The sequence below is a fragment of the Ricinus communis genome, chromosome 7 (genome assembly GCF_019578655.1).
Source record: "Ricinus communis isolate WT05 ecotype wild-type chromosome 7, ASM1957865v1, whole genome shotgun sequence".
Taxonomy (NCBI): Eukaryota; Viridiplantae; Streptophyta; class Magnoliopsida; order Malpighiales; family Euphorbiaceae; genus Ricinus; species Ricinus communis.
The window spans coordinates 1,417,740-1,445,624 of NC_063262.1; the positions used below are offsets into that span (position 1 = coordinate 1,417,740).

General features: G+C 35.5%; 6 protein-coding genes across 9 annotated transcripts; 3 read left to right on the forward strand and 3 right to left on the reverse strand.

The window, feature by feature from the left end:
- On the forward strand, positions 1–3,670 carry LOC8269120 (receptor-like protein kinase HSL1). Its single transcript, XM_002517804.4, has 2 exons — positions 1–2,864; positions 2,988–3,670. Exons 1-2 carry the CDS (start codon positions 296–298, stop codon positions 3,368–3,370), a joined length of 2,952 nt encoding a protein of 983 aa, XP_002517850.1. The 5' UTR covers positions 1–295; the 3' UTR covers positions 3,371–3,670.
- A 3,081-nt stretch (positions 3,671–6,751) lies between these two features.
- On the forward strand, positions 6,752–9,214 carry LOC8269119 (NAC domain-containing protein 73). Its single transcript, XM_002517803.4, has 3 exons — positions 6,752–7,230; positions 7,388–7,577; positions 8,146–9,214. The coding sequence occupies exons 1-3, from the start codon at positions 7,075–7,077 to the stop codon at positions 8,682–8,684; spliced, it is 885 nt and encodes a 294-aa protein (XP_002517849.1). The 5' UTR covers positions 6,752–7,074; the 3' UTR covers positions 8,685–9,214.
- A 345-nt stretch (positions 9,215–9,559) lies between these two features.
- On the reverse strand, positions 9,560–18,328 carry LOC8269118 (myosin heavy chain, skeletal muscle, adult). 4 transcript variants are annotated; one of them, XM_015718495.3, is made up of 12 exons: positions 17,980–18,328; positions 17,097–17,258; positions 16,494–16,559; positions 16,175–16,318; positions 15,907–16,020; positions 15,672–15,773; positions 15,386–15,571; positions 14,296–14,418; positions 13,563–13,648; positions 11,460–13,152; positions 11,129–11,206; positions 9,560–11,013 (listed from the first exon to the last, which is right to left on the reverse strand). In XM_015718495.3, the coding sequence occupies exons 1-12, from the start codon at positions 18,172–18,174 to the stop codon at positions 9,970–9,972; spliced, it is 3,993 nt and encodes a 1,330-aa protein (XP_015573981.2). In that variant the 5' UTR covers positions 18,175–18,328; the 3' UTR covers positions 9,560–9,969. The 4 variants fall into 4 exon arrangements, with proteins under 4 accessions (XP_015573981.2, XP_015573982.2, XP_048233240.1 ...); XM_015718496.3 differs by having other exon boundaries at positions 18,003–18,318; XM_048377283.1 differs by having other exon boundaries at positions 16,175–16,244; positions 18,003–18,139.
- A 435-nt stretch (positions 18,329–18,763) lies between these two features.
- On the forward strand, positions 18,764–19,748 carry LOC8269117 (homeobox-leucine zipper protein ATHB-52). Its single transcript, XM_002517801.3, is given in 3 exon segments — positions 18,764–19,478; positions 19,480–19,636; positions 19,639–19,748. Coding segments are annotated over 3 exon segments (594 nt in total). The 5' UTR covers positions 18,764–19,073; the 3' UTR covers positions 19,671–19,748.
- A 1,751-nt stretch (positions 19,749–21,499) lies between these two features.
- LOC8269116 (protein N-lysine methyltransferase METTL21A) lies at positions 21,500–22,487 on the reverse strand. Its single transcript, XM_002517800.4, has one exon. It carries the CDS (start codon positions 22,330–22,332, stop codon positions 21,661–21,663), a length of 672 nt encoding a protein of 223 aa, XP_002517846.1. The 5' UTR covers positions 22,333–22,487; the 3' UTR covers positions 21,500–21,660.
- Positions 22,488–24,077: 1,590 nt separating this feature from the next.
- Positions 24,078–27,340, reverse strand: LOC8269115 (zinc finger protein MAGPIE). The gene is made up of 3 exons (XM_002517799.4): positions 26,611–27,340; positions 26,048–26,444; positions 24,078–25,468 (listed from the first exon to the last, which is right to left on the reverse strand). Exons 1-3 carry the CDS (start codon positions 26,729–26,731, stop codon positions 24,511–24,513), a joined length of 1,476 nt encoding a protein of 491 aa, XP_002517845.2. The 5' UTR covers positions 26,732–27,340; the 3' UTR covers positions 24,078–24,510.
- Between the last annotated feature and the right edge of the window lie 545 nt (positions 27,341–27,885).

Genomic DNA, 27,885 nt, shown 5'->3' on the forward strand with positions numbered 1-27,885 from the left:
AGAGACCACAAATCTGCATCTAAAATTCTATACAAGTATTCTTCCTTTTTTTGGTGTAATTCTTTTGCTTAGCACAAAAAGTTCTCTCTTCCACTTACTCTTACTGACTCCCATTGACACCCAAAGTTTCCAGATTTGAACCAAACTCTCTTTTAGCACTGTATCACTTAACAGCAATCATCCAAATATCCATTGCCGGACCCCACTTTCAACCTTCAAAAACATCATCTTCTTCACTCCATTGTCTGTTTTTCAGACAAGAAATCCCCCTTCTCTCTCTTTCTCTCTCTAGAAAATGCTAATCTTTCTTTCACTTCTCTTTCTTTCCTTCCCATTAACCCCACTTTCTTTAAACCAAGAAGGCCTTTATCTCCAACGAGTCAAGCTCGGTCTATCCGACCCAACTCACCTCCTCAGTTCTTGGAACGATCGTGACTCCACTCCATGCAACTGGTATGGAATCCACTGCGACCCATCTACTCAGCGAGTCATTTCGGTGGACCTCTCCGAGTCGCAACTCTCTGGTCCCTTCCCTTCTTTCCTTTGTCGTCTTCCATATTTAACCTCCATTTCTCTCTACAATAATACAATCAACTCCTCTCTGCCAACCCAAATCTCCAATTGTCAAAAGCTTGAATCTTTGGACTTGGGCCAAAATCTTTTAGTTGGTATAATACCAGAATCTTTGTCTCAGCTTCAAAATCTCCGGTACTTGAATTTGGCGGGAAACAGTTTAACCGGTGAAATACCGATCGAATTTGGCGAATTCAAGAATCTTGAAACTCTTGTACTCGCTGGGAATTATTTGAATGGAACTATACCCAGTCAGCTCAGTAACATATCTACGCTTCAGCATCTTTTACTCGCTTATAACCCGTTTCAACCGAGTCAAATATCGAGTCAGCTCGCTAATTTAACCAATCTTAAAGAACTCTGGCTTGCTGATTGTAAGCTTGTTGGTCCGATTCCTGCAGCTTTGAGTAGGTTAACTCAGTTGGAGAATTTGGATTTGTCTCAGAATAGACTTACTGGGTCAATTCCAAGTTCGTTTGCTGAGTTTAAAAGCATTGTTCAAATCGAGTTATACAATAACTCTTTGTCAGGTTCTTTACCTGCGGGATTCTCAAATTTGACAACTTTGAGAAGATTCGATGCTTCTATGAATGAGTTAAGCGGGATGATCCCTGTTGAGTTGTGTAAGTTGGAACTTGAATCTTTAAATTTGTTTGAGAATAGACTTGAAGGTAAATTACCAGAGAGTATAGCAAAGTCTCCAAATTTATATGAGCTCAAGTTGTTTAATAACAAACTCATTGGTCAATTACCGAGTCAACTTGGTTTAAACGCGCCCTTGAAGTCGTTAGATGTATCATACAATGGATTTTCTGGTGAAATACCCGAGAATTTGTGTGCAAAAGGGGAACTAGAGGATCTTATTCTGATATACAATTCATTTTCCGGGAAAATCCCTGAAAGTCTTGGAAGATGTTACAGTTTAGGGCGTGCTCGGTTAAGGAATAATCAGCTTTCTGGGTCAGTTCCTGAAGAGTTTTGGGGGCTTCCAAGAGTTTATTTGGTTGAGCTTGTTGGGAATTCTTTATCGGGGTATGTTTCCAAAATAATTTCTTCTGCTCATAATCTTTCTGTTTTATTGATTTCAAATAACAGGTTTTCCGGGAACATTCCTAAAGAGATTGGTTTTCTTGGGAATTTGATTGAGTTTTCTGCTAGTAATAATATGTTTACAGGTTCCGTTCCAGGGACATTTGTTAATTTGAGTATGTTAAATAGGCTTGTTCTTAATAACAATAAGTTATCTGGTGGATTCCCACAAAGCATTCGAGGTTGGAAGAGTTTAAATGAGCTTAATTTGGCAAATAATAAGCTATCGGGTGTAATCCCAGATGAAATTGGAGATTTGCCGGTGCTCAATTACCTTGATCTTTCTGGGAATCATTTTTCAGGAAGAATCCCACTTGAGTTGCAGAAACTGAAGCTGAATTTGTTAAACTTGTCCAATAATATGCTCTCTGGAGATCTCCCTCCTCTTTTTGCCAAGGAGATTTACAAGAACAGTTTTGTTGGGAATCCAGGCTTATGTGGTGACTTGGAGGGTCTTTGCCCTCAACTTCGTCAGTCTAAACAACTGAGTTACTTATGGATTCTTCGATCAATCTTTATAATTGCTAGTTTAATTTTTGTTGTGGGAGTTGCTTGGTTCTACTTCAAGTTGAGGAGTTTCAAGAAATCCAAGAAAGTTATTACTATATCAAAGTGGAGATCATTTCATAAGCTTGGTTTCAGTGAATTTGAGATTGCTAATTGTCTAAAGGAAGGTAATCTGATTGGAAGTGGAGCTTCTGGGAAAGTCTACAAGGTTGTGCTTAGTAATGGCGAGACGGTTGCAGTGAAGAAACTATGTGGAGGGAGCAAGAAAGATGATGCTAGTGGTAATTCCGACAAAGATGAATTCGAAGTGGAGGTTGAAACTTTGGGAAGGATCAGGCACAAGAACATTGTTAGATTGTGGTGTTGTTGTAACACTGGTGATTGCAAGCTTCTGGTTTATGAGTACATGCCAAATGGGAGCTTAGGGGATTTGTTGCACAGTAGCAAAAGTGGGTTGTTGGATTGGCCAACAAGGTATAAGATTGCTTTAGATGCAGCAGAGGGCTTATCTTACTTGCATCATGATTGTGTTCCTCCAATTGTTCATCGTGATGTGAAATCCAACAACATATTGTTAGATGGAGAGTTTGGAGCTAGAGTTGCAGATTTTGGAGTTGCTAAAGTTGTCCAAGGAGTTAACAAGGGGACAGAATCCATGTCTGTGATTGCTGGTTCCTGTGGATACATTGCACCAGGTACATTACATATATATATGCCAACGATAGCCATTTATTGTCTGTTAAGTTAAAGTGTTTCCTTGGTACAAAATTTATTGTGTTATGTAATTAGTTCTCTTGGTCTTAATTTTCTTGGTGCAGAATATGCCTATACTCTGAGGGTGAATGAGAAGAGTGACATCTATAGTTTTGGAGTAGTGATATTAGAATTGGTGACAGGCAGACTGCCAATAGATCCAGAATTTGGAGAGAAAGACTTGGTGAAGTGGGTCTACACCACCTTGGACCAAAAAGGAGTGGATCAAGTAATTGATTCAAAGCTTGATTCCATTTTCAAGACTGAAATCTGCAGGGTTCTTGATGTTGGCCTTCGCTGCACAAGCTCACTTCCCATCGGCCGCCCATCAATGAGAAGGGTAGTGAACATGCTGCAAGAAGTTGGTGCAGAGATCAAGCCTAAATCCAGCAAAAAAGAGGGGAAACTCTCTCCATATTACCATGAAGAAGCCACAGAGGAAGTGTAGTCAGAAAAAAGAATTTTAGTTAATTAAAAGAATTAGGGAAAAGTTAGGTGGTGAATTTTCTCATTTTCATTGGTGTTTGATGTCATGGGGCAAAGGGAATCATTGATGCAATGGAAAGGAATGGGAGTAGATTCTTGCACATGCCACTCTTTTTAGCCTACATTAAGACCATAGATTAAGACATGAAAAGGTTGTAATTATTACTGCCACCTAGTTTTAGTTGCGGCTTTGGTCTTTAGTTAGGTAATTGTAACAAGACACTTTTTCAAGGAATGATACCACATCTTTCCGTTTCAGTAACAGCTGTTCTACAATCATATCAGCAGTCTGAAGATCTGAAAGATCCCGTCTGTAATAATCTGCCTCGTTCTTTTTTGTTTTCTTTTACATTTTGAGTTCTTGGGACAATGAAACTGTTAGTGTGCTATCAAACAAGAAACAGTCTCCTTGCTATCAGGAGAATTGCAAGAGAAAAATTACCATCCCAAGTACTTATAATGGAGGAAATCATAAGCCAGGTTGGTGAAAATGGTAGGACAGGTTTGCTAATTGAATGGAGATGATTGTTTCTGTCTTGCCGTCCCACATTTAAAGGAGATATTGAATTGGGTATTTTTCTTCATCATCAGAGGAACAGCATTATTATGGGCTCTCTATTTATCAGGAAATTGACAATCTGACCGACCAAAGTTGACTACATGTTACATTTTTAATAATGGACCCCAAAAAAGTTAGTTCTAACTATATATATATATATAGAAAAAGCTATGAAGAACATCAATATCCAAACTTTCATGTATAAATTGTTGAAATTTGAAGAAAATAATATTTATTTCATGTATAAATTAACTTGAATTTCTTTTTTTGTATGCAGTAAAACTAGAAAGGATGTTTTACTCAATAATTTTTCTTGAAAAGAAATAAAAAAAGTCTCTCTAATTCAAGGTGGGCTGATAAAAATAAATAAAAGTACCTTTAGCCCATTGGGTTCACATTTGGATACACAAACATTAGAGAATGAATGTTTGGACTCTGGATTAACATTTTCATTTGTCGAGACTATGTTTAATAATTTTCCCATTTCCAAATAAACAATGATTTCTGTAAATTAAATTAAAATTAATTTTTACATATTAAGTTGATTTGTGAAGAAATATTGGCGGAGGTGGATGGAAAGGCTTAACTCTAGACATTCTTAATTCATATTTACATAGATTAAATAATTCCGATTAAAAACGTCTAATCTCTTTTAAATAAATAGCACAAATTAATATCAGATTAAAATAATTTCTTTTTAAAAAAATACAGTCATTCACATCATTTATAGATAAATTAGTTATATAATAACATGTAACATTATTTATTTATTAATTATTGTATTAATATTGATTATTTTTAATTATAGATGGTTAATAGTAATAAAGAAACCAATCAATATAAAACTAACAGTTAACATGTAATAATTATTTATTAATATTTAATTTTATTTATTTACCGATGATATGGCATCTAAATTTTTTTTTATTAAAATAAAAAGGACAATCAAAACTAAGTAATGGGTCATAAATTTGAGATGGTACAATACCTTGATGCTGGGACTAAGTATATCCAAAAGAGGTAAACAAAAGAATTTATTTACTAATGTTTTCTCTTTTTCACTTTATGTTTACAGCTGATATTGAAATCCCATAACGAAATTCCTCTTTTCTCTAACATGGCAATATTCTTGATTAATTTTCTTTCTTCTTTGAGGGTCTTGGTCTCTAACTTAATTCAAGAAAAAAAGAAAGGAGCCAATCAATGGTAAAGAAAGAGAGAATGAGAACTTCTGTCAGGATTGTCCCACAAATTCAGCTCCAGTTCATGAAACACGTTGTACGGAAGAGAATGATATATAAAACCAATTCCAAAGTGATAATCTCAGTATTACCATAATTACTATAATTAATTTCACTCTAAATTTTACAGCTGTATCACATCTTAAGATTAATAGTAATTTTATTATTTTTAATATATTTCTCGGTGTAAAAATATTCAATGAACTTGAAATGTAAAAAATATATGCTAATTTCTTCTTTTATGATTATTATAAAAATAAAGACGCATATCGAAGCTCTCTATAGAGTTCTTTCAAATTTAGCGATAAGAATATAAATCAATTATTCTGTGTTTGCGGTAATGATCGAATTTTAAACTTTTCAATTGTAAAATCTCTCTAATAATATTATCATTAAAGCGATCAATAGAGTATTTTCTTTTGTTCTTAAAAAAAATAAAAATACAATGAGTTTCTTAAACTTTAACCAAGGAGAAGAAATGACATCATCCTCTATACATCATCCTCCATTTTCTTTTTTTTTCTCTGTAACATTCTATGTCATTTATTAATAATATTAACTAAATTTCTGTCTTTAAACTCCAAGACACTTATGAGATTCAATCTTTAAACTGAGGTGTTCTTTAACATCATTAAACTATTTTTGTAAAAGTAATTTGTTTTCCTTTAATTGAAAGACCGATGACTATAATTAAGTTATATAATAAGATAGAACTATTCTATCATTTGTTTTGTATAGTGAATCTTCAAATTCTTTTCTTTTTTCCCCTTTTAATATACTTCAGTTGATCTTCAAACCTCACTAGTTAGCTCTTTATGTGTCAACACATTGCTCACTCCCTCCGTAGCCATGTGGAAGAAAATCCCAAAAGAATACTGAAGAAACTGGTGTGAGAGAGACTGTCAATTTACAGTGAGAGTGAGGTTTCTTGTTTCACATAGAGAAGTCTACGTGAAGAAATAGAAATTTATGGTTGGCTGTTAATATAAATTTTTGCCTTTTTTTTTTTTTTTCTTTCTCTACCATTTCAATTAATTGGTTATGTATATATATATATGTAGCTTTGTATACACTCTAGGTTGACATTAGACCTGAAATCTCTCTCTCTTTCTAATATGTAATGTGGTGAAATAGTAGTGATAGACCAACAGATTGCCCCATCTCCACTCAACCCTGATTAAAATCTTTGATTGTTTCTTTTGAAATTCTTATTAATCTTGATTTCTAAACTATAATTTCAAGAAAACCAAAGCTACCTTTAGACAGAGTAAGAAAGACCCGAAAACTACATTTATTCTCCTACAAGTTTTCACACATATGCATATACCCACAATCCCAACTAAACTTTCAATCCAAGCAACCCCAATTTAATTACATACATTTTCTTTCTTTTTTGAAAATGTTTTATTTTCCTATACTTGCTTTTTTACACATAAATTCTATCTAAATCTATAGTCTATACTATATATATTTTTTAGATCATTAATAAATTCTTCCACCTGACTTTATATTTTGATTTTTTAGGTAGCTCTCTCTATCTCTCTCTCTCTCTCTCTCTTTGGAAAGGACAAAGAGGGTAGAGAAGAGAAGTGTGTGAGTGTTTAATCATGCAAAGAAAGGACTAAAAAGTGAAGAAGAGAATTTAATTCCTTCCCTACCCTCAAGAAGAAATGGCTTGAGGGACAACATTCTTTAGAAGAGACAAACTTCTTTTTCTTTCTTTTCTCCTCTTCTCATTTTCTCTTTGTCTCTCTTTTCTTGCATGGTCTTTTGTTATTCTGAAGAGAGCAAGAAAGAAAGTAACAAAGAAAGAAAGATTTAACTGTGGAATGGGCATAAGAGGAAACTGATCATAAATTGTTGGAAATGACTTGGTGCAATGACTGCAGTGATGTTCAAACAATTGAAAGAAGCTCTCCGGCTCCATCTAGTAATAATACAAGTGTTATTGCTCAAAGACACAAAGAAAGCTTACTTAGATGCTGTCCTTCATGCGGTCACCAGATCAAATGTCCAGACCAGGTTTGTCTGTTCATTTTTATGTCGCAAGATCAGTTTTCAAAACCCAATAACCAACGAGCTCTGGCTCACTAGTTACGAGTATATGTATCCCAGTTCGGTTGTATTTCTTTTTAGTTTCCTAATGTATAGTAGTATGATTTTATGTATGGATATATAGGCAAGAATCCATGATTTGCCGGGGCTACCTGCTGGAGTGAAGTTTGATCCGACTGATCAAGAGCTGCTTGAGCATTTGGAAGGGAAGGTGAAGTCTGATGCTCGCAAGCTTCATCCTCTAATAGATGAGTTCATCCCTACAATTGAAGGGGAGAATGGAATTTGCTACACCCACCCTGAAAAATTGCCAGGTGAAATCCATGCATCCAATAATTCTAGTTTAGATCTTAACAAATCTTGATCATGCACATATATATATGTGTTATAATGTTTTTGACACCCGAACTGCTATACAGATCGAGCATAGTTAAAAAAGATTATGAAAATGAGTTGAATTCAACAATGGAGTAGTTTCACTTTGTCTCTGAAGATGAAAATGGAAAACATTCTCAAGTCAGAATATACAGTAGTTAACCTATCTTCTTCTCACTTGAAGATACATACCCACCAACTAACTTTGGTAACATTGTATTGCCATTAGATATCCTAGACGAAACCCATCACCAAGAATTGAAGAAACCCTTCAACTAACCCTAATTTCTGCACAGTATAATTCTTACAAGCATTAGTTTCCCAATCATGGAAAAACAACGCTTGGTTTTGAACTAAGCGTGCTACTAACTTATGCATTTGCTTCTTGTACTTGATTGAAAATCACTCTTCTTTAGTTCATATAAGAGAATAATAAATCGTATTGTATAGTGCATGTAATAAGAACAGAATCATCATCATTTGTTGCCAACTTTTGTCACAATGCAGGGGTTAGCAAAGATGGGTTAGTTCGCCACTTTTTTCATAGACCTTCAAAAGCGTACACAACAGGAACAAGAAAAAGAAGAAAGGTGCATACAGACACTGAAGGTGGAGAGACAAGGTGGCACAAAACAGGCAAGACTAGACCAGTTTTTGTTGGTGGGAAGGTGAAAGGATACAAGAAGATTCTTGTGCTCTACACCAACTATGGTAAGCAAAGGAAGCCTGAGAAGACTAATTGGGTAATGCATCAATACCATCTTGGCAATAATGAAGAAGAAAAAGACGGAGAACTTGTTGTTTCAAAAGTTTTTTATCAAACACAACCTAGACAATGTGGTTCAATCATGAAAGACTCTATTCCTTCAAAATTAAAAGGACAAAGTGTCCATGAAGTTGCTAATAACAGCCTTAAGAATGCTACTCTTGTTGAGTATTATACTCCTTCTTTTATATCCTTTGATCAAGGTGGTCAAACCAGACCAAACCCTCCTCAGTTGCTTCCACATTTTGCAGTCCATGATGGATCTTCTTTCATCCCTTGAAAATAAAAAGAATCAGCTAAAGAAGGATTATATGGTGTAGGAGAAAAGGCTGCATGAAAATGGTGGTGAGCAACGCAAAGAAACATGCAGAAGTTCAAATCTTGAGAGAGCAATGGTGAAATAAATTTATATTTTATATGGTGGTAACCAATGCAAGAAACATGCAGGTGGAGCTGTTGATCAGCAATGGTGAAATAAATTACTACCTTGATATATTTTATTTACTTTAATGTTCTTATATATTAGGGCAAAAAGGCACATGGAAAAAGAATAAGATTTCTTTAGCTAAAGACTAGGAGTCAGATTCTTCAGGGTGAAATTTGAAGATCTTGGCCATAGCAAGCTATAACTTTTCTTTCTTTTTTCTTTTTTACCTATTTTGGTTTTATAATGTTTATATACATGCTTTGTACGGTGATCCGAAGATGTAAATTTCACATGGGGTCGTGACCCTTTTCTCCGAGAGTGTTTACTTTGGAAACTGTACAAAGATGATTCTTTACCTTAATGTTCTAACTTGTTTTATATAATTCCTGCACGTTCTATCTTTTCTTCTTTATAATGACGATGATGATGTAATAATCCATAACTACATAATGCTATCAATTGCTCCTTATCCCTTAATTTAAACCTATGTCTTGAAATTCTTTAACGAACCTCTAAATAGATTAGTTTATGTTTTCCTTTTTTTCCCTTTTCATTTATACTTAGAGGCCACAGACGATATAAAAATTAAATATAAAATATAGTATATTAGAGTTGATTGATCGTGTCTTAATCTAATAAAATGAGACTGTTTTAGAAGTGAGGCTGACTTAGTCTTATAAAAAAAATGGCTGATTTTGGATGCATAAGCATGCAGATGAATACAAACCTGAAACAAATACAATGACAACTGAACTCTAAAAGCTGAGGCGATTCAACATGAACATTATGATACAAAAACCAAAAAAATTCTTCATTTAAGTGAAATCTACATGTAATAGTACCACATCTGTTGATAAGTCAGATGGTAAGGTTGAGTTGACTTTAGAAATGCTCCCATCCTTGATGTTGTATGACTAGGGATAGTTCTCTAATCTCAAATCCTAGAAGTTTTCTGGATCCACGTCTGACGGGTCGGCTAGGAATGCCCGCAGATCATTAACCTATAGGAGTTTCATGGATAATCTTTTCCACAGAATTCACCTTCTTATATTGCACAGCTAACAGGGTCACATGCATATACAAGAGGACCTTTACCAAGCAATTTTTCCAAAAACATGGTATAGGAATTTTGAAGTTGTTACTTCTTCAGGACAAATTTCTCATATAGGGCAATGACATCTTTCTTCTTCGGATACCTCAGCTTTTGCAGTTCTTCCCCAAAACCATGTTCATTAAGCTCTCGCCGCAGTTTCCATACAGTTAACTTGGTGTAGTCAACTGAAGCAGCTTTCTCATATTCACTATCTTCTTCACTTGCCCTGAAAACAGAATCAATTTCTGCAGTTGTGCATTTTGCCATAGCCGAACTGCTCTTGGGTTTTTTCATTTCCCTGGTTATTTCTTCAGGGGTCTCCATCTTGAGAGAATATACACTCAAATCTGGAACTTCTAGCCTTGGATGTTTCCTGCCAGAATAAGTTTTCAGCCCAGAGCCCTGTGCATAACCATGTGAATGATTGGGAGTTAATTCCTGCTGAGCTAAGTTCAATCCTTCCTGCAGAGACTCTAGCGGTAAGAAAGGTGCTTTCTCCATTTTGTTTACCTCTGCATGTGCTGCATGCTCAGACTCCAAGTTGCTCTCAAGTGTCGGAATTGTATTTACAAATTGCTCACACTTCTTTTTCAATAACTCTATCTCTTCATCTCTCTCTTTGACTATTGCTTCCAGAATAGCAATCTTAGACATGGCACAATCCTCCAATGCAGTAGACCTCTCAATATCACCAGCAAGGCCCATCTTTGCTCTCTCCAAAACCTGGGTATGAATATGTGAACTGGTCTGGGCAAGTCTATCTATTGTAAGCTGATGAGACTCATGCTTTTCATCATGCTTTTCATCTTGAGAAGCTAGCACTTCTGATTGTTCTGCTTCTATGAATTCATTTGTTACCATAACTTCCTCTTTTGCAACTTTCCAACCTTCATGTGCTTCTTCAAATCTTTTCAACTCAGACAGGCACTTCTGCTCCAATTCTACTCTGTCATCTATCAGAGTCTGTGCTTCTCTCTCCATTGATTGAGCAGCAGCTTTGACAAAGTCATACTTTTCAGCCAACTCTTTCATTTGATGCTTTAAAGCTGATAATTCCAAGACATAGCTTTCTATCTTTGTTTCAGCAGTCTGCAAGCATAGATGAAGCACCAATGTATGCATGCATAAAATTAAAAAATACATGAAATTGGAGGATACAACATGAAAATGACAATAGATAACAAGAATTTAAAAACAATCTAACCTTCAAGTCTAAAGTCAAAGCGGCTAATCTCTGCTCAGCCTCTTCAAGCTTAGTTATCTTGTCCTTAATTTGCTCATCCTACCATTTTAAAACTCACAGAAATTATCTTAAAGCCTTACTCAGAAATAGTTAGATAAACAGATATGCATAAATCAGATTTATCTAGCATGAGTTTATAGCATATCGCTATTTCCACAACCAATATGGACCGAACGCAAGTCTTTTGTCTTTATCTGCTGCACAGGTAATGTGCTACCAAACATTCAAGTTATGAATTTAGCATCATCTATTTAACTTTTACATGCAGGCACATGTATCTATATGCATATACCTTTTCTGCCAAAGAGTTGTTGAATTGGGCTCTCAGATTCTCTTCTATAAGTTTTTCCTGCTCAGTGGCCTTCTCTCTAGCAGCGTTGGCTTCACTAATAGCAATACCATACTTCTCTTTCCATTCATTTGCCTCTTTCAAAGCCAGCCGAGATTGTTCAGCAGCAGCAGCAGCATCCTCTTCTATAAGTTTCGCCTGCTCGGCTGCCTTCCCTTTAGCAGCCTTGGCTTCATTAATAGCAATACCATACTCCTCTTTCCATTCATTTGCCTCTTTCAAAGCCAGCCGAGATTGTTCAGCAGCAGCCGCGATATCCTCTTCCTTAAGTTTTGCCTGCTCGGCTGCCTTCTCTCTAGCAGCCTTGGCTTCGTTAATAGCAATTTCATACTTCTCTTTCCATTCATTTGCCTCTTTCAAAGCCAACCGAGATTGTTCAGCAGCAGCAGCAACATCTTCTATGAGTCTTGCATGCTCAGCTGCCTTGTCTCTAGCAGCCTTGGCTTCATTAATAGCAATATCATACTTCTCTTTCCATTCATTTGCCTCTTTCAAAGCCAGCCGAGATTGTTCAGCAGCAGCAGCAATATTCTCTTCCTTAAGTTTTGCCAGCTCGGCTGCCTTCTCTCTAGCAGCCTTGGCTTCGTTAATAGCAATTTCATACTTCTCTTTCCATTCATTTGCCTCTTTCAAAGCCAGCCGAGATTGTTCAGCAACAGCAGCGACATCCTCTTCCTTAAGTTTTGCCTGCTCGGCTGCCTTGTCTCTAGCAGCCTTGGCTTCATTAATAGCAATATCATACTTCTCTTTCCATTCCTTTGCCTCTTTCAAAGCCAGCCGAGATTGTTCAGCAGCAGCAGCGATATCCTCTTCCTTAAGTTTTGCCAGCTCGGCTGCCTTCTCTCTAGCAGCCTTGGCTTCATTAATAGCAATATCATACTTCTCTTTCCATTCGTTTGCCTCTTCCAAAGCCAGCCGAGATTGTTCAGCAGCAGCAGCAACATCCTCTTCCTTAAGTTTTGCCAGCTCGGCTGCCTTCTCTCTAGCAGCCTTGACTTCATTGACAGCGATTTCATACTTCTCTTTCCATTCAATTGCCTCTTTCAAAGCCAGCTGAGATTGTTCTGCAGCAGCAGCAACATCTTCTTCTATGAGTTTTGCCTGCTCGGCTGCCTTGTCTCTAGCAGCCTTGGCTTCATTAATAGCAATATCATACTTCTCTTTCCATTCATTTGCTTCTTTCAAAGCCATTCGAGATTGTTCAGCAGTAGCAGCAACTGTTGCTTCAGCTTCACAAATCCCAGACTTGCAAACAGCTGTATTGGTGTTAGCCTGGTCATTTGCTGCTCTTTTTGCAGTCAATATCTCTTCATATTTTCTCTTCCACTCCAAGGCTTCCTGCTTCGCAGAATCCAACATTTCCAGTGAACTAGAACACCTCTCCTCCAATAGACTGGACTTGCTCTCCAGATCAATTTTACGGCTCTTATACCGATTAGATAGCTTCTTGAAGTCATCTATAGCATCTGCATAACACTTTTGATATTCAGCTTTTGACTTCTCACTTGCCTCCAGCTGCTTATGAAGCAATTCAATCTTATCTTCATTTGAGCGACATTTCATTATGAGTGAGCTCTTCTCTAAAGAAGCCTCATCTATCAGCTTCTGAGCATGGTGGAGAAAAGGACCTTGCAAGCTAAGTGCAATAGTTTTAGATGAAAGTCAAGTCACAGAATAATATATTGTTGGCGTTTCATTGATTTAGGATCACTTGGCCTCTACTTGATCAATAAACTAGATGAATTATATCATTATGTTTCTCTTTATATTTTTTTTCTTGTTAAAAGATTTATAGGACTCTGTGAGGCTAAGTAATTATACTCTAGACCATACAGCTCAAATGATGCAGTAATAAAATCAAAGTTACTTTTTATTGACCATGCAATTCTCGATGCTTGATTCATCAATATAGCATTCCAATCACATAATCCACATGCCATATTGATGAAACAATCCAAGACATGGGCAATCGGTCTACTCAGTAAAGTTAAAAGACCTGATCAAGAATCAGGGTGTAAGATTTGCAAAGAACGAACAAAGACCAACCTCTTCTGTAAAAAGGAGGAGAGCTTCTGCCATTTTGTTGGACCATGAACTGATTCTTCATACTTGGACAGAAGACTTTCAAGAACCTGAACAGTAACATAATTAACCCACCAAGATTATTATGAATAGATAAGTGATATGCTGCTAACTGCCTACAGCAGATTCTGAAGACATTAATCCGAATATATATATAAAAAAATCCATGCAATAGAAACAGACCACTTTACTGATAGAGAAAATAAAGCACACGTATCAATAGCTTCTTGCAAGTCAACAAAGGAGACTTTGACAATGATTTAGAGGTAATAGCAAGGAATCTCATCAGGTTATAACAGATGAGAATGCTGGCCCTATGAAGGTGTCTTTGTTCGGTCCAAGGCTTTGCTTGGCAAGTGATTGGAGCAACTAGGCCCCAGCTCAGGCACCACTATCAGCTTAAGGTGTCAGACTAAAACAGTGCTATCTCACCCTATGCAACATGAATTTGAGATGGAGATTTATATCATGGCATGTGCAATAGCTATGGGATTAAACAACATAAGAGAGAGAACAAACACTTTGATCTTGCTATGTTTAGGAATTAAATAATCTTCAGAGTTATAGCTTAAAGGAAAAAGGGCACAATCACAGTCATTAGGATTTGATGATAAGAATATGTCACTAGTAAACAAATGCAGGAAGAGTGGAGAATTTCTAAACCTAAGGAACAAAAGAGAAGTATGAATTGGTTTACCACGGCAAGGTTTTCAATCTTTGCATCTGTAGCCAGGCAAGCTTCTTGCAATCTCTTTTCCATGCCTTGTATAGCATTTGAACATTCTAAATCTGTCTCTATAACTGAATCTCTTGTGCAGACCTGCACCAGTACCATTTAAGAAAATGTTAATTAGCCTGTAAACAGAAGGGTAAGCAATGGCTGTAATAGTCTTATATTAAGTCTGTTATATATCGGGGTACTTGGCATACAAAATAAACTGTTTTGATTTCATTGAACAGTAGAAATATCAAATCCATGTTAGGACAAACTATAGTACCATCTTCTAAACTTCGATCTCCTCATAGATAAAGTAAACTAGTATTTCTAAATCAATAGATGTTTACCCACAATGGTAGTGTAGCTGACAGCAGTGTTAATATAATATTAGAATCTTAGAAGAACACAAAAACCCATTGCCCCGCAAAGTAAGTTCGTCCACTTTGGAAATTAAGACCAAAAGAAAAGATGTGAAAGCTTCTTATATGCCGTGCAGAAATAATGGAAGTTATGAAAAATGGAAATCTAAGCATTATGAATATAGTGTTATTCCACAAGGTTGATCATCACAGAGTTAAATAAGTTAAAAAAAAAATTCTAGAAGGATTGCTTCCTGTATTAGCCTATGGGGTTTATGATTCCTTCTTTACAATTTGAACCTGTAAAAGATGTTATCATATTTTAGCTTTAGAAAATTCAACTCAAGATTTTAGCCATTTTATAATCTTATCCACCCTTTGAGCCTCGCAAAGTGGGCTTCATGGGAAACATGGTTTGGACAACGATTTTGGAAGTTCTTTCCACGTATTAAACATAAATCAGTTAAGTTTATTCAAGAATAGCTATGTAAACAATTGAATGTAATTGGGGAAAAGAGAATTAAAATTGCATTTGGTCCCTTCAGTGTATAAAAGAAGAGAAAAAAAAAAAGGAACACATATTTAATTTATTCTTTTCCAGATGATGCAGGAAAAAACTAGTATACAGAAGCAGACTTAACTGCCAAATAATAATTAGGCAGAAAGAACACAAGAAAATAAAAAATTAGAAGTCAAGATCAGTCATAAACCTGCCATGAGAAAGATATTGTGGGAGCTGCACCATTGTTAAGAGCATCCACTAAAGATTTTGTAATACCAGCAAGCAAAGGTCCTGTCATAACATTATCTCCTGCTTGCTTAGGCCTAGTTCTCTCATAAACAAAATTTGCAAATGCATGAAGTCCGGATAAAAATTCTGGCCGAAATTTGTCCAACTGATACAAAACATGAGAATTGTCAACATAGAAAGAAGAGGCATGATAAGTTCATAATCTCTAGACAGGAATACTAGAATCAATACAAATAATTGCTTACAGAAACTCGGTCGAGATGTTGAAGGTCAGTTTCATTGTTCAAAGGACGGACAAGAGTAAAGCACTCTCTACTTGGAAAAACAGCTCGAATGGACTCACGAATCTGTTAGTTATTATATATATATAAGTTACCAAATGCATAATGGAAAAAGAAGAAAGGAAAAAAATCCCAAGTTCACTTTGTATATTCCTGGGAGCCTACTGCTATGTTTAAAGATTTCTGTCAAAGAAAGTACCTTATTTTTGGCAGCAATGTCCCTTCCACTACCCAGCACTGGGCTCAAAGCAAGTTCTAGATAATCATGGGGTTTCATTTCTATATTATCCTCTGTCAAGTCCAAGTAAAAATCCTGAAAGTAGCAAACCAAAAATGGCATGCAATAGGCACCGCAGATATTATTTTTTGTGAGAAAAACAAAGCAAGAAGAGAAGTGTAAATATAAACAAACATACGATGTGAACAGCACATCATCAAGCTATTGCGGGCACATGCTTAATCATTACCCTTAAAAGCCACATGAAGACTGGAGAGAAATGTCCAAGTTCAGAGACCAAGTTCTTTCCTTGAGAGGCTCTACGATGAACATGCTTAGTCATTTCAGTGACAAGAGAGAGATGATCAAGTGCAGCTTCATCAATAACACCTACCTGAAAATAAGCAAAAATATATAGGATGTAATGAAGATACACAATGTAGTTACCTCCACTATGGTGCACAGATTGCATTTCCATTAACATGACAAATTAATGGTTGGCCATGACATGCTAGGAGAAGTGGCACCAGTGAATAATTTCAGAAACCATATGCAAGATGTGTACTGACCTGGTTGTAGACAAACAAGCTCGATAAGAGTACTGCCACGGAGAATATCTGGGTGCTGTATATTTCCTGTTGAAGGGAAACAGTCAGATAAAAGTTTACAAGGTATGGGGAGTGGAGGGAGAGTCTGATTATTGAGACAGAATACTTTTAGCTATTATTTCACAGGAAAAGGAAATAGTTGTCCAACGATAAGCAATTATCTTCAGAAAATGCCAAAAAGAAAAAAGAGAATGATCAAACAAGACCAGCTTAAAATTATCTTTCATACTCATTGCTGACATAAAATTATACTTGCAACCACCGGCAGTTGATGTAGCATAAAATGTTGCCTGTCCTGCTTTTTTTTCTTTTCCTTCACAAATTTTCATAACAATAAAAAGAAGTTGCAATCTTTTTTCTCCCAGTCCAGCAATGATGTGAAGCACAACGAAACAAATGAAACAAAACTGAGGCTATTTTACAAGATTCAGAAATTGCCGATAGTAATCTCTTTAACATAAACATAACATGAACTTTTAATTGATTTAAATATGACAAAATTGCAGATAGCCATTGACACTTTTCTATGACAGCATAAAACCAGAAGATAACGAGAAACTTAACTGTTTGATCACAAGTGTTGGTTCCTCCACTATCAAACAGTAATAAATTGTATTCAGTTCCATCCAATGCAATTTTCTTCAATGGTGCACTCCACATCCAAAGTCCCTTAGTGCATAGTTGATGGGTGGACCCAACTTGAAATCCAGTGCTCCTACCAAGAAGCTGCAACAAGTTCACAGAAGATGCAAATTTGAGTTTTAATTTCAGGCAACATTTGGACAAAATTATGATAACTGCGCAGAAAAGTAATTGGGATTCAATTGAATAATTAATTAACAGAGCCTAACCTCTACTAATGTCACAATAACATGCTGCACTTAGGATAAAAACCAGTACTGTAGCTCTTACGCTTAAATTCCACAATAAAACTATCTACTGTTATAAACCCAAGCAATTGCCATTTAAAGAAAATTGATGCTTCAGAAATTTAAAAAGCAATAACCTAAACTAAAGCAATGATGATTAACAGGAAGCATTTCCCACGAATATATAAATTCAAAAAAGAAGAATTAATCATGACCGAACCCTTCTGACTATCTAAGATTACCTTCTCCGTAATTCTCTTACGAAAACGTAGAAATGTACAATATTAGAAAGCCTTAAAACCCCAAACACCAACAAGAAAGATAGAAACTAAAGAAAAAGAAAAAAAAATTGCCCCACAATGACGAATAAAACACAATAACTCCAAACTTTCAATGAACATTCCTGTACTCAAGAGCAATCAAAGACTTCCAAAAAACACATAATTGGCAGGACTAGTAAACCTCCAAATTACCCAAACAGCCAAAAAGAAAGTACATAACCAAGTAGCCTTTTGCATGAATAAGAAACCCAAAATGTTGATTGAGGAATATGTTTTGAAGAAAGAAAAGGAATTAACCTGGTTCAAGATAAAGCTTTTACCCTGACGAGCAGGCCCACATACAGAAACAACACCAACAGGTCCTTTGATTTGTTGAAGAAGATCAATGGCATCTGGGTCTACCTTAAATTTTCCATTTGCATCATCAAAGTACACGAACCGTATCGGCTTCCCTGAGTTGCTTTCCTTAGTATTGTCTTCCATTGTTACCATTTTGCGCTTACTGTGATCGCAGTCCTAAATCCTAATAAACACTATAGATATAGAATACAAATCATATAAGGATATTATAAAAACGATCAAGTTACTGGAGAGGCCCAAAGACATACTAAATAATATTGATATATATTTTTTATTATAACTTGAAATATCGTCTGTTCTTCGAAAACTGACATTAATAATATATATAATAATTTTTAATTAAAATTTAAAATCCTTGAAATAGATAAATATATTTTCTTTTTATCTTATAATGAGGTTGAGCTCCGCATCAGAAAAAGAAAAAAAAAAACAGAGCAAATTAAACTAATTTTTAAATTAATGATAATTTTAAAAAAATTATCTCACAAAAAGAAAACATAACATAATAACATAATAGTTTTGCATATCTTAATTCGGAAAAGATTTCAAATTTATCCCTTCTTTTCATTTGTAACTCAAATAAAAAAAAAAAAAAACATTTAATTCTCAAATTTTTTAATCTAATTTAGTCTTTATTATTTGCTTTGTAAAAGAAAAATTTATGCATTTTCATTCTCCACCAAATTAATAAAGTAAGAAATCGTCATTTGCAGTCCAAGAGAGGGAGGGAAAGCGGGCAAAAGGAACAAAGCGAGTGACTAAAATGTCTTGAATTGTTTAATGGCTTAATTAAACCTATAGCTTTTGGTCCGGTTACTGGGGTTTTCGGGTCTGGCCGTTTCGGTCCGGGTTTAAAAGAAGGCTGATATATAGTTTGCAATTTCAAACACGTCCATGCACTTGTAGGGCCAACCTAAAGCTCCCTCACAAGCCATTCTCGTTTCCCTCACTTTACATCCGCCTGCCACGAGGCCTATAAGAGAGTAGTCCAGCCTCTCCAGAATAAGCAAAGATTGATCCACAGAAAGAAGATGAACTCCCATTTCCATCAATCCCAAACTCCAAGCCAACACTCTTCCAAACCAAGCAAGAAAAGGCTCGCACGAGAGCAACTTCAAATCTTGGAATCAAGCTTCAATGCCAACCAGAAACTAAAAGCAGAATTCAAGCTCGAGCTTGCCCGTCAACTAGGAGTTCCACCTAGACAAGTTGCGATTTGGTATCAGAACAGAAGGGCAAGGCACAGAGTTGAAACCAAAGAGCAAGAATACAACAACATCCAGCAAGAGCTTCGTAATGTGTCGGCAGAGAAGATTAAGCTTGAGAAAGAAGTTGACATGTTGAAATATGAGCTAAACAAGGCTCACGAGATGCTAATACTTGCATCAACACCATCTGCAACTTCTCTCTTATCAAGTTCAGCTTCGGATGATGATATATGCCAACTCATACTCACCTGCAAACCTCACTTATGGTTGGCTTGATACCGGCAAGTTATTACCAGGAAAGGAGCTACACCCTTGTCTGACTGGTCCTGTTAGTATGCTGCAGAAGTATACCAATAGTTAAGGCCTAAAGGCTGAATCAATGAAACCAATCATGATGCAAATAATGACAATAAAATGTAGAGCTTAAGAAGTTTTATGTCACTTTTCTATGATTATAGGTGAGCTCATTCAATAATATCACTGAATATTCATGGTTCAGATGCACACTGCACATAAATATGTCTTTAGAGGTATGCAGTTATGGAATCAACACAAGAACTATTATCTAGAAGCATCAGATATTGATAAGGATTGCTATATAAGTTTGTAGCTTCAAATTCTCGACTCTGTACTGTGTCTATAGCTCATTTTTGACAATTCTAGTTCCAATACTTACCCCCAACATTGGTTCTGGGACCCAGTGCATTTATGCTTAGATGGTATATGCATGAACTTCACAACTTCCCACTCTCGTGGGTCTCTTCAAGGTATTGAATAAACAGCCTAGCCGGAATTGTCCATAATGCTTACCTGTACCTCAGTCAAAATGGGTCCCAGCTCAGAAGCATTCTCCCTTCAAAATGCGTATAGACATCCTAAGGTTCGCTCAATTTGAAAAGCGAGGCAGACACTTCTCACCTCCCTCCAAACTTGTGATAAGTTGATGTGCAAGTTGAGTAAGAGAAAAACAGCAACATCAATATAAGGCAAACTTGATACCACGGGAAGCACCAATTCTTATTTAGATGGTTACAGCAAGATGACTGAGTAATGATTTAAACTGTTCCTAATTTTGACAAATGTAAATCAAAACTTTATAGCATATAAAAGCTTTCTTAAGTTTATTCTTAGAAGTATCAATCTGTAAGTTCAAGTAAAAAGAGAAATTGAAGACAGATTGAGCGATTGCTCCATCTGACATGAGCTGAGCTCCCATTTCTAAACTATTATTCAAAAAAGAAAGAAAGTTTACCAAAACACTTGCAGTGAGAAATAGTACAACTTCCACAATGAGAACGTAATTGAAAATTATACTCATTCATGAAGCATAGATACCCTTGATGTCATAGAAAGATTATAATTAAACAAGTTTATCATTTCATCAGGTCAAACTTTTCAATTAGAATGCTTATGAATACAAAACACTACAATCACATACTTGCAATTAAGAAAATAAAAGAAAAACTGTTGCAAATTTGTAGAGTTTATGATTTATGAGTTATTCTCATCTCCATCTTCAAAGAAGTTGTTAATGTGGCAATTAATGCTGATAAGACGTAGTGAACAAATTTTCATGCCTATTGAAAGCCTTTACTGACAAACTGAGATAATAGTATTAGTCAAATACTGAGAACAGTATTTACACAGTACAAATTATGATATAAAGGCAGAAATTGCATGCATGTACATATGCAATATCTCTCTGTATCTAAACATATATGTATATATGGAGGGGAAGGAACATAATTGAGAGAACGCACAGAACTTTGATATGATTGATGTGTGCAACACAGTTCAAATTACAGAGTGTTAAAATGCTTACAATTTAGCTGTAGGTCGACTGAATGCAAGTATAATACAAGGGAACATCAATGAGCTTGGCCAAACCTGAACTCCTCTGAAGCCGAAACCTTATAATTACTGAACCACATTAATATTTGAAATGAAAACCTTCGAGAAGATAGAATTAGCAGTCCAGACTAAGAAAAAGAATTACATTGTGAGATCCCTCACCTTAGGCTCTTCTTTCATCATTCAGCAAAAGATAATAAAGGAACAGGACATATCCCAACACAACAAAGGAACTTGGCCAGACCAGTTGACATTGTTGATTAAAAAAAAAACAGAATGCACGCGGGGAACCATAGCTAACGTACTTGAATGTTTGTTAAGTCATCTAACGTAATACATAATTACTGAATGAATTCAATGAACCATAGCAACAGCAAGAAATGGTTGGCCCACAATGGTTGGCGGAATTAGCAGAATACTATTCTGCTGTTACATTAAAAGATCAGGACTTCAATAAATGACAAATAGAATGCAACAATTTTATTTACCCATTTCAAAAACACAAGGATGAACCATTAGCAAGAACAAAAATTTACAATGTAAATGGGTGTAGGTTTAGCTATATCATCTTGTTTCTCTTGCGAAAAATGTAAACATCGGTCTCTTCATAAGCGTAATCAGGATGCAAATCCTCATGTGGAACTTTCTCGATCTCAAAAACCTCTCTACACATTTCCCAAAACTTGATATCGGCCTCCGGAGACCTCAACTGATACCCCAACAAAATGACACCGTCGTCTGCCACAAGCGCTTCCATTGCCCCAACTAACTCCCCAACAGACTCCTCAATATAAACAACATCCGTCGCTAAAACTACATCAAACGGAGGGTTCAATGCTTTTATTTGATCCCCATTCTTCCAATAAAGAATCGATGTCTTCAACATCTTGCCTAGGGTTTCTTTGTTCCTTTTCAAATTATGCTTAAGTGCCGGCATCACCGGCGCGATGTCGGTGAGGATAATGTCGGTAAGTCCGAGGAGGTAGAATGCCATGCCGGCAACTCCGCATCCGGCGCCGAGCTCGACAGCGCGGCAGGGCTTGGAGCGGAAGCCGACGAGAGTGGAGTAGGGGTTTGAGGAGGCGGTGGACCAGCGGTCGGCGAATTTCGCCAGGATAAGAGAACACGGCCAAACGGAGGTTCCGACATGCATGGAACCATTGTCTTGCTGGACAGATAGGAGTTTGTCTCCGATCGGAAGCTCTATCACCGGTGAGTCTGTGAATTTCATTTTCTCTACTGTTAACTTTAGCTTAGCTTGGCTGCCTCACCTTCTTCAGTTAGCCCTAGGGTTTTAGGACAGCTATGATCTTGGGCTTACTTTTCATTTGCATGGTGTATGATTGGGCTTTGTTGATTTTCGTTAAACCCATACGACACGACGTCATAAACTAAAATGGGCCTTCAAATTTTACAGAGAAAATGTTTGCTCAAGGCCAGCAAGGCTTACTGTTCGCATGCTATAATTTAAAAAATAAATCTTAATATATGTATAAATATTTCATGTTTTAAAATTATATAATTATTATATATTTAATTATTTAATATTTATTAATTATGTCAGTATATAAATAAGAACATATATTTAGATTAGGTAGAAGATTTTGTAATTTAAAATTTTAGATTTTCTTTTTTATTTCTACTTTTAAATTTTAATTTTAAAAAATATAATTTAATTATATTTTAAAAAGAAAATTTTTAAATTATAAATAAAGAAAATCTATGGATACACCTCTCTCGAAAATTGGATGCTAAAGAATTTATAAAAAAGAAAAAATCAAAAAGCAGAAAATTAAAAAAAATCAAAATCAAAAGCAGATGAAAAAAGAAAGAAAGAAGGCAATGTTTAAATTCACCAAAATAATTAAGTTTTCATCCACATCTATAACTTAGGTCCCTATAGAACCAATCAATCTATCCAATAAACTTTAAATTTATTCATTCAGAATTTACTCAATGTTGGTTGGAAAAAGGAATTGCTGAAACTGTGGATATATCATATCTGCAATTTAAAGAGGCTGTTTGTGGGGGCAAAGTTGTGTCACCACAACAAGGATATGTATTTATTTATGATAATCATTATGTACATTTTCTTTCCTTCATAATAAGCCAGGAAAAATATCCTTTTTCCCCAAACATGGTCCACTTGAATCTGAAACCCCATTTGTGTTTTTGGCTTTAGCTCAAAAGCCTAACACCAACACATGAAAAGAAGAAGAAAAAAAAAAAAAAAACATGTAACTCAAAATTGTAGTGTGCAAGAGGGCCATAGTTCACTTTTGTTTTGACATTACACCAATTGCAATTCCTTTTGAATCTTAAGCTCCATAAAAGCTCAAATTTGGAGGTGAGAAGTACTGTTAGTTCCCAATTTCCAATAAGTTCTTATGTGCATGGTAAATTTTCTGTACCTTTTAAAGGTTGGGAAAAAAAAAATATGAAAGAATGATAAACCTCAATCAATCGTATCAATCAAAAGTTCACAAAATCAAAGAGACTGGTGCAAGAATTTAGTTCTCTTTTTCCCTTTATCCTTTCTTTTTCTTTTTCATGGTTGCTTGCTTTTTATTTATTTTTTTGGCTATTTTTCCTTTTCTCTTTTTTGGTTGCCATGTCCTTTACTTGTCCTCCAATTTTTACCAATTAGTTATGACTCTAAGCCACGTAATCTATAAGAAGTAATTATTTCTTTATTCTGTCAAAAAAGTTTACATTATAATACCATACTAGAAAAAAGAATTCAGATAATTATAAATTAATAAATTATTCTTTTTATTTTATGAAATTTATAACATAGTATTATAATGAAGAAATAATTTTAATTTATTTTCTTAATTACAAATACTAATAACTTGGCTTCTGCTTTTAATTGCAAGAGTATGCTACTAAACTAAGCTTCTCTTTTTCCAAGTCCTAGGTCGACAAGACAAATTAAACCACAACAAAGTAAAAAGAGAGATGAAACAGATGCAATAATGGAGCTCAAAAGGTGCTTATACTTTGCTTCCCACTACTTCCTTCTCCTTTTATCATCTCAAAAAATTTAAAATAAAAAAAGAAAAAAAAAAAAAAAGAAGAAAGAAAGGGTCACCATTTTTAATATGGAATCAGCTTTCTAGGTTCCACAGGAATATGCATGGATGCATTCCTTCAACTCCTCAAATTAGTTATCTAAGCATAACTTTTAGCCTCCATCATGCCATGCCTACTTAGCTACCTTTTCCTCCCTGCAAAGTTTCCCAATACTAAAAATCTCCATATCTCTCTTTCTTTCCTCTTCAGTTCCCACTTTTATTATAATAATTAATTACCAAGATTGCTTTCTATTCATCAAAATGAGAAAGAAATTAAAAAAAAAAAAGAAAAAACATGCAGCCCATGATATTAATTTGCATTCTCCATGTAATGATCAAATCCATCCATTGATTGATGTTGGGTGGCATATTGCTTGTTGTACACCTACACCAAGAAAGTCTCTAGTTTGCCCTCCTACTGCTGCAGCAGCACTAGTATCTTGATCATGATCATGACTGTGTAGTTTTTGGCGTTTGGCCACCGGTCCTGATGGCATGTACATTTGCAGCTGATTCAATCTAGAAATATCATTGTTGTTCTCCACATGATCACTTGCAATAATGTTTGTGATTGTTGGGTTCGAACCATATATTAATCCGCAAAACTTATTGCTGCCTTGATCTTGAACCTGACTGTTGTTAGTGCTGCTCTTTAACCCAAAACTTCCCAGAAATGTTGGATCAGTTGAAGTTGCACCAATTTGAGCAGCTTTTTGAAGTAAAGCTGTAGCTGACATATTAGCTGAAGGAGCGGTTTGATTTGGCTGCTGTTGAGTACTATATAAGGAAGGAACACTTACTAGTTGAACTGCTGCAGCTGCTTCTTTAACATTGTTCAATGGAAGTGATGAAGTAGTGCTTGTTAACTCTTCATGATGATGGGCATTAGTGGAAGAGAGTTTACTTCCAAAAATTGGCCAACTTAAGTGATAATCAGTTGGTGAAGAATTTGAGCATGAATTGTTAAGAGGATCATGGTGAAAGATTGCTCCCGATGAACCCATCGACCCAAGTTGGTGAATTTCTTGAGCAATCGGTTCATGGCTTTGGCTCATCCATAAGGACAATCCTCTTCTTGTTTGGTCCATTGTGTGGTCATTATTGCTTGGGATTGGCTTGAAAATAGAAGAGAAATGCTGTGCCATGTTAGGACCTATTGGAGCACCCATTAGATGATAATTGAAGTTGTTTGCAGTAGCAGCTAATCCATTTATGTTAGATGCTGCATTAACTCTTGCTGTCTCTTCTGCTAAAGCATCACAAAATGCCCTATGAGTAATGAAGCTATCCCTCCTGCAGTTTAGTCAAACATTATTAATTAATTAATAATCATTTCAAATATTCATGATTACTATTAAAAAAAGCATTGTTAACAGTAATAGGTATGGGTCATAAAAGGTAAATTAAGGACACTAAATCCAAAATGTTGATAAGTATGTGGAAATAATATTGTCTTTCTACCTATGTCTCTTTGTCTTCACTATGTCTCTACTAATTTTTCTTTTCCTTTTTCTTCAGAACAGAGAAAGAGTGGACGGTGGATAGACAACGATATCACAACCACAAAAACAACTTTCTTCTTTGGATTATTTCTGTGTTGACATTAAAGAAAAAAAATTAAAGAAAGAGAAGTGATGCTTTATCATAGTTCACACAGACAAACATATTAGAACCACAAGGATCACTTTCGATTCATGCTTTAATCGTTATCGTCTTGAACATCTTAATTCTTACCATATATTTGACAAGAAATTCAGTATCACCATCACTATATAAATTCTAGTAATAATTTACGTTTTCACTTCACTGTCCTGAAAATGGTTCCAGTGTGAAAAATCTTATAAGCAATATATATACACTATTAGTACCTACCGTGAAAATAAAGTTCCACAGTCGCATTTGTACTCTCTAGTCCCACAGGTTTTGGAGTGTGCTTTCCAATCTGACTGCACGGCATATCTCTTTGAACATTTCTCGCACTTCCATTTCTTCTCACCATGCTTTCTGCAAAAGTGCTTCTTTATTCCAGTTAGGTCTCCGAGAGCTCTAGAAGGATGGTGATGGACACAGGTCTTTTCAGGGCAGACGTACACGCGCTTTCTTACTTCTTTACTAGTCCTTTGCTTGAGCTTCCATGGAAGATTGTGCCCTCGCCGATGAAGCTGTAGATTCTGATCTCTCTGGAATCCTTTGCCACATATTTCACACAAGAATCTGTTGGTAGCCATGAGTGTTTTTGGTGATAAGGCTATTACTTCGGCTTCAGGATCTGAACAGTTTGTAATAGAATTAGTACGTATGTCCCCATTAAGCATATGGGATTAAAAGTATAAAAAGAAAGAATAACTTTGAATATACTAAAAACTAAATGATCATCATAAAGCTATAGAAGAGAGACAAAAAGAATAACAGTATATGATGATGAAGCTTCTTGCCTGGTGTTCCTGGAAGGTTTCTCTTCTTCTTCAGAGGAGGAAGATTAGATCCAACAACTTGGTTGTTTTCCACAAAACCATTACTTGAGATTGCTTCTTCTGCCATGATCTTCTCTAACATCTTTCGGAGTTTCACCTTAAAATATATATATATATATATATATCTAAGTTAACTTGAGTACTCAATCTATATGAAACACAAGAGAAAGAAAGAAAGTAGTTCTCATAAAAAAAAGGGTTGATATTAATTAGAATTGTGATTAAGAGAAGACCCAAGAATGAAAAGATTGTGTCTTTATGAGGTTTGAACCCTAACAACATAAGCAGATATATGCAAGACTTTGATACCTATGTTCCTGTTTCTCTCTCTCTCTCTCTCTCTCTCTCTCTAATGTGCTGCAGTCATTTTAATTACTTAAATTTGCTTTTTGGCTAAGGGTTGGAATAGAATAATCATAAATTCTTTTGGGGAGGTGGTGAAAAAGTTAAAGTTGGGATAGAGGAAGAGAGAGGGGAAGGAAGAGAAGTTGAAGAAAGAAAGAAGAGCAAAGACCAAAGGTGCATGATGACACATATGATGAGGTTGGGGTAAAGCTAGTCTCCATGCCTTTTCTATTTGGAATGATTATCCCATAATTTGTTTGCTTTTTTTCTTTCTCTTATTTTTCTAAGCTAAAACTCTCTTCTAATCTATACCAACATTAGTATATATCTTATATGCAAATGTTGTTTATTAATTTACAATTAAGCAAAGAACCCCACCAAATATTTGTATATGGAACCCTAGCTTGAGCTACCTATATTCTATCCTAAACATATATGTACCAGATCTCCTCAAAAGCAATTAGATTGGATTCTTTCTCTTGGTTTTTACTCACCAATTAGCCATAACTAATGACCTATAGTTTTGTAATTAATCATACAGTCTAATATAAAACTTTTTGTTTTTTTTTTTTATGTATTACAATTAATACTAGTTTAACCTGAAAAATTTAGTTCATTAATTCGTAAGAACCATACAGGCTTCTCTCAATAATTACAAGAACTGCTGTTCTTTGTTTCTTTTCTTTTAGTCCCACATTTACTATCAGTGATTGTACTTGACATCAACACTAATATATAGGTTGAGGCTATATAATTAAACTTTCGGCATCCCTAAAAGGTTAATTACCCCATAGAACCTGCAACGAAAACCTAACTCATGTCCCACACAAATGCAGGCATGTAGCTCAAGGCGAAATTGGTGCTGCCTCCAAATTTGAAGTCTTGGTCTCT

Bases quoted from the DNA above. Each gene is read 5' to 3' on its own strand.
- LOC8269120 (XM_002517804.4), top strand. From the start codon at position 296: ATGCTAATCTTTCTTTCACTTCTCTTTCTTTCCTTCCCATTAACCCCA. The intron at 2,865-2,987 runs GTACATTACATA...TTCTTGGTGCAG, and splicing joins CTGTGGATACATTGCACCAG to AATATGCCTATACTCTGAGG.
- LOC8269119 (XM_002517803.4), top strand. From the start codon at position 7,075: ATGACTTGGTGCAATGACTGCAGTGATGTTCAAACAATTGAAAGAAGC. The intron at 7,231-7,387 runs GTTTGTCTGTTC...ATGGATATATAG, and splicing joins AGATCAAATGTCCAGACCAG to GCAAGAATCCATGATTTGCC. The intron at 7,578-8,145 runs GTGAAATCCATG...GTCACAATGCAG, and splicing joins CCACCCTGAAAAATTGCCAG to GGGTTAGCAAAGATGGGTTA.
- LOC8269118 (XM_015718495.3), bottom strand. From the start codon at position 18,174: ATGGTAACAATGGAAGACAATACTAAGGAAAGCAACTCAGGGAAGCCG. The intron at 16,021-16,174 runs GTAATGATTAAG...TGCTACTTTCAG, and splicing joins TCTTCATGTGGCTTTTAAGG to GATTTTTACTTGGACTTGAC. The intron at 15,774-15,906 runs GTACTTTCTTTG...AATAACTAACAG, and splicing joins ACATTGCTGCCAAAAATAAG to ATTCGTGAGTCCATTCGAGC.
- LOC8269116 (XM_002517800.4), bottom strand. From the start codon at position 22,332: ATGAAATTCACAGACTCACCGGTGATAGAGCTTCCGATCGGAGACAAA.
- LOC8269115 (XM_002517799.4), bottom strand. From the start codon at position 26,731: ATGTTAGAGAAGATCATGGCAGAAGAAGCAATCTCAAGTAATGGTTTT. The intron at 26,445-26,610 runs GCAAGAAGCTTC...CAAACTGTTCAG, and splicing joins AAACCTTCCAGGAACACCAG to ATCCTGAAGCCGAAGTAATA. The intron at 25,469-26,047 runs GTAGGTACTAAT...ACTAAACTGCAG, and splicing joins TGTGGAACTTTATTTTCACG to GAGGGATAGCTTCATTACTC.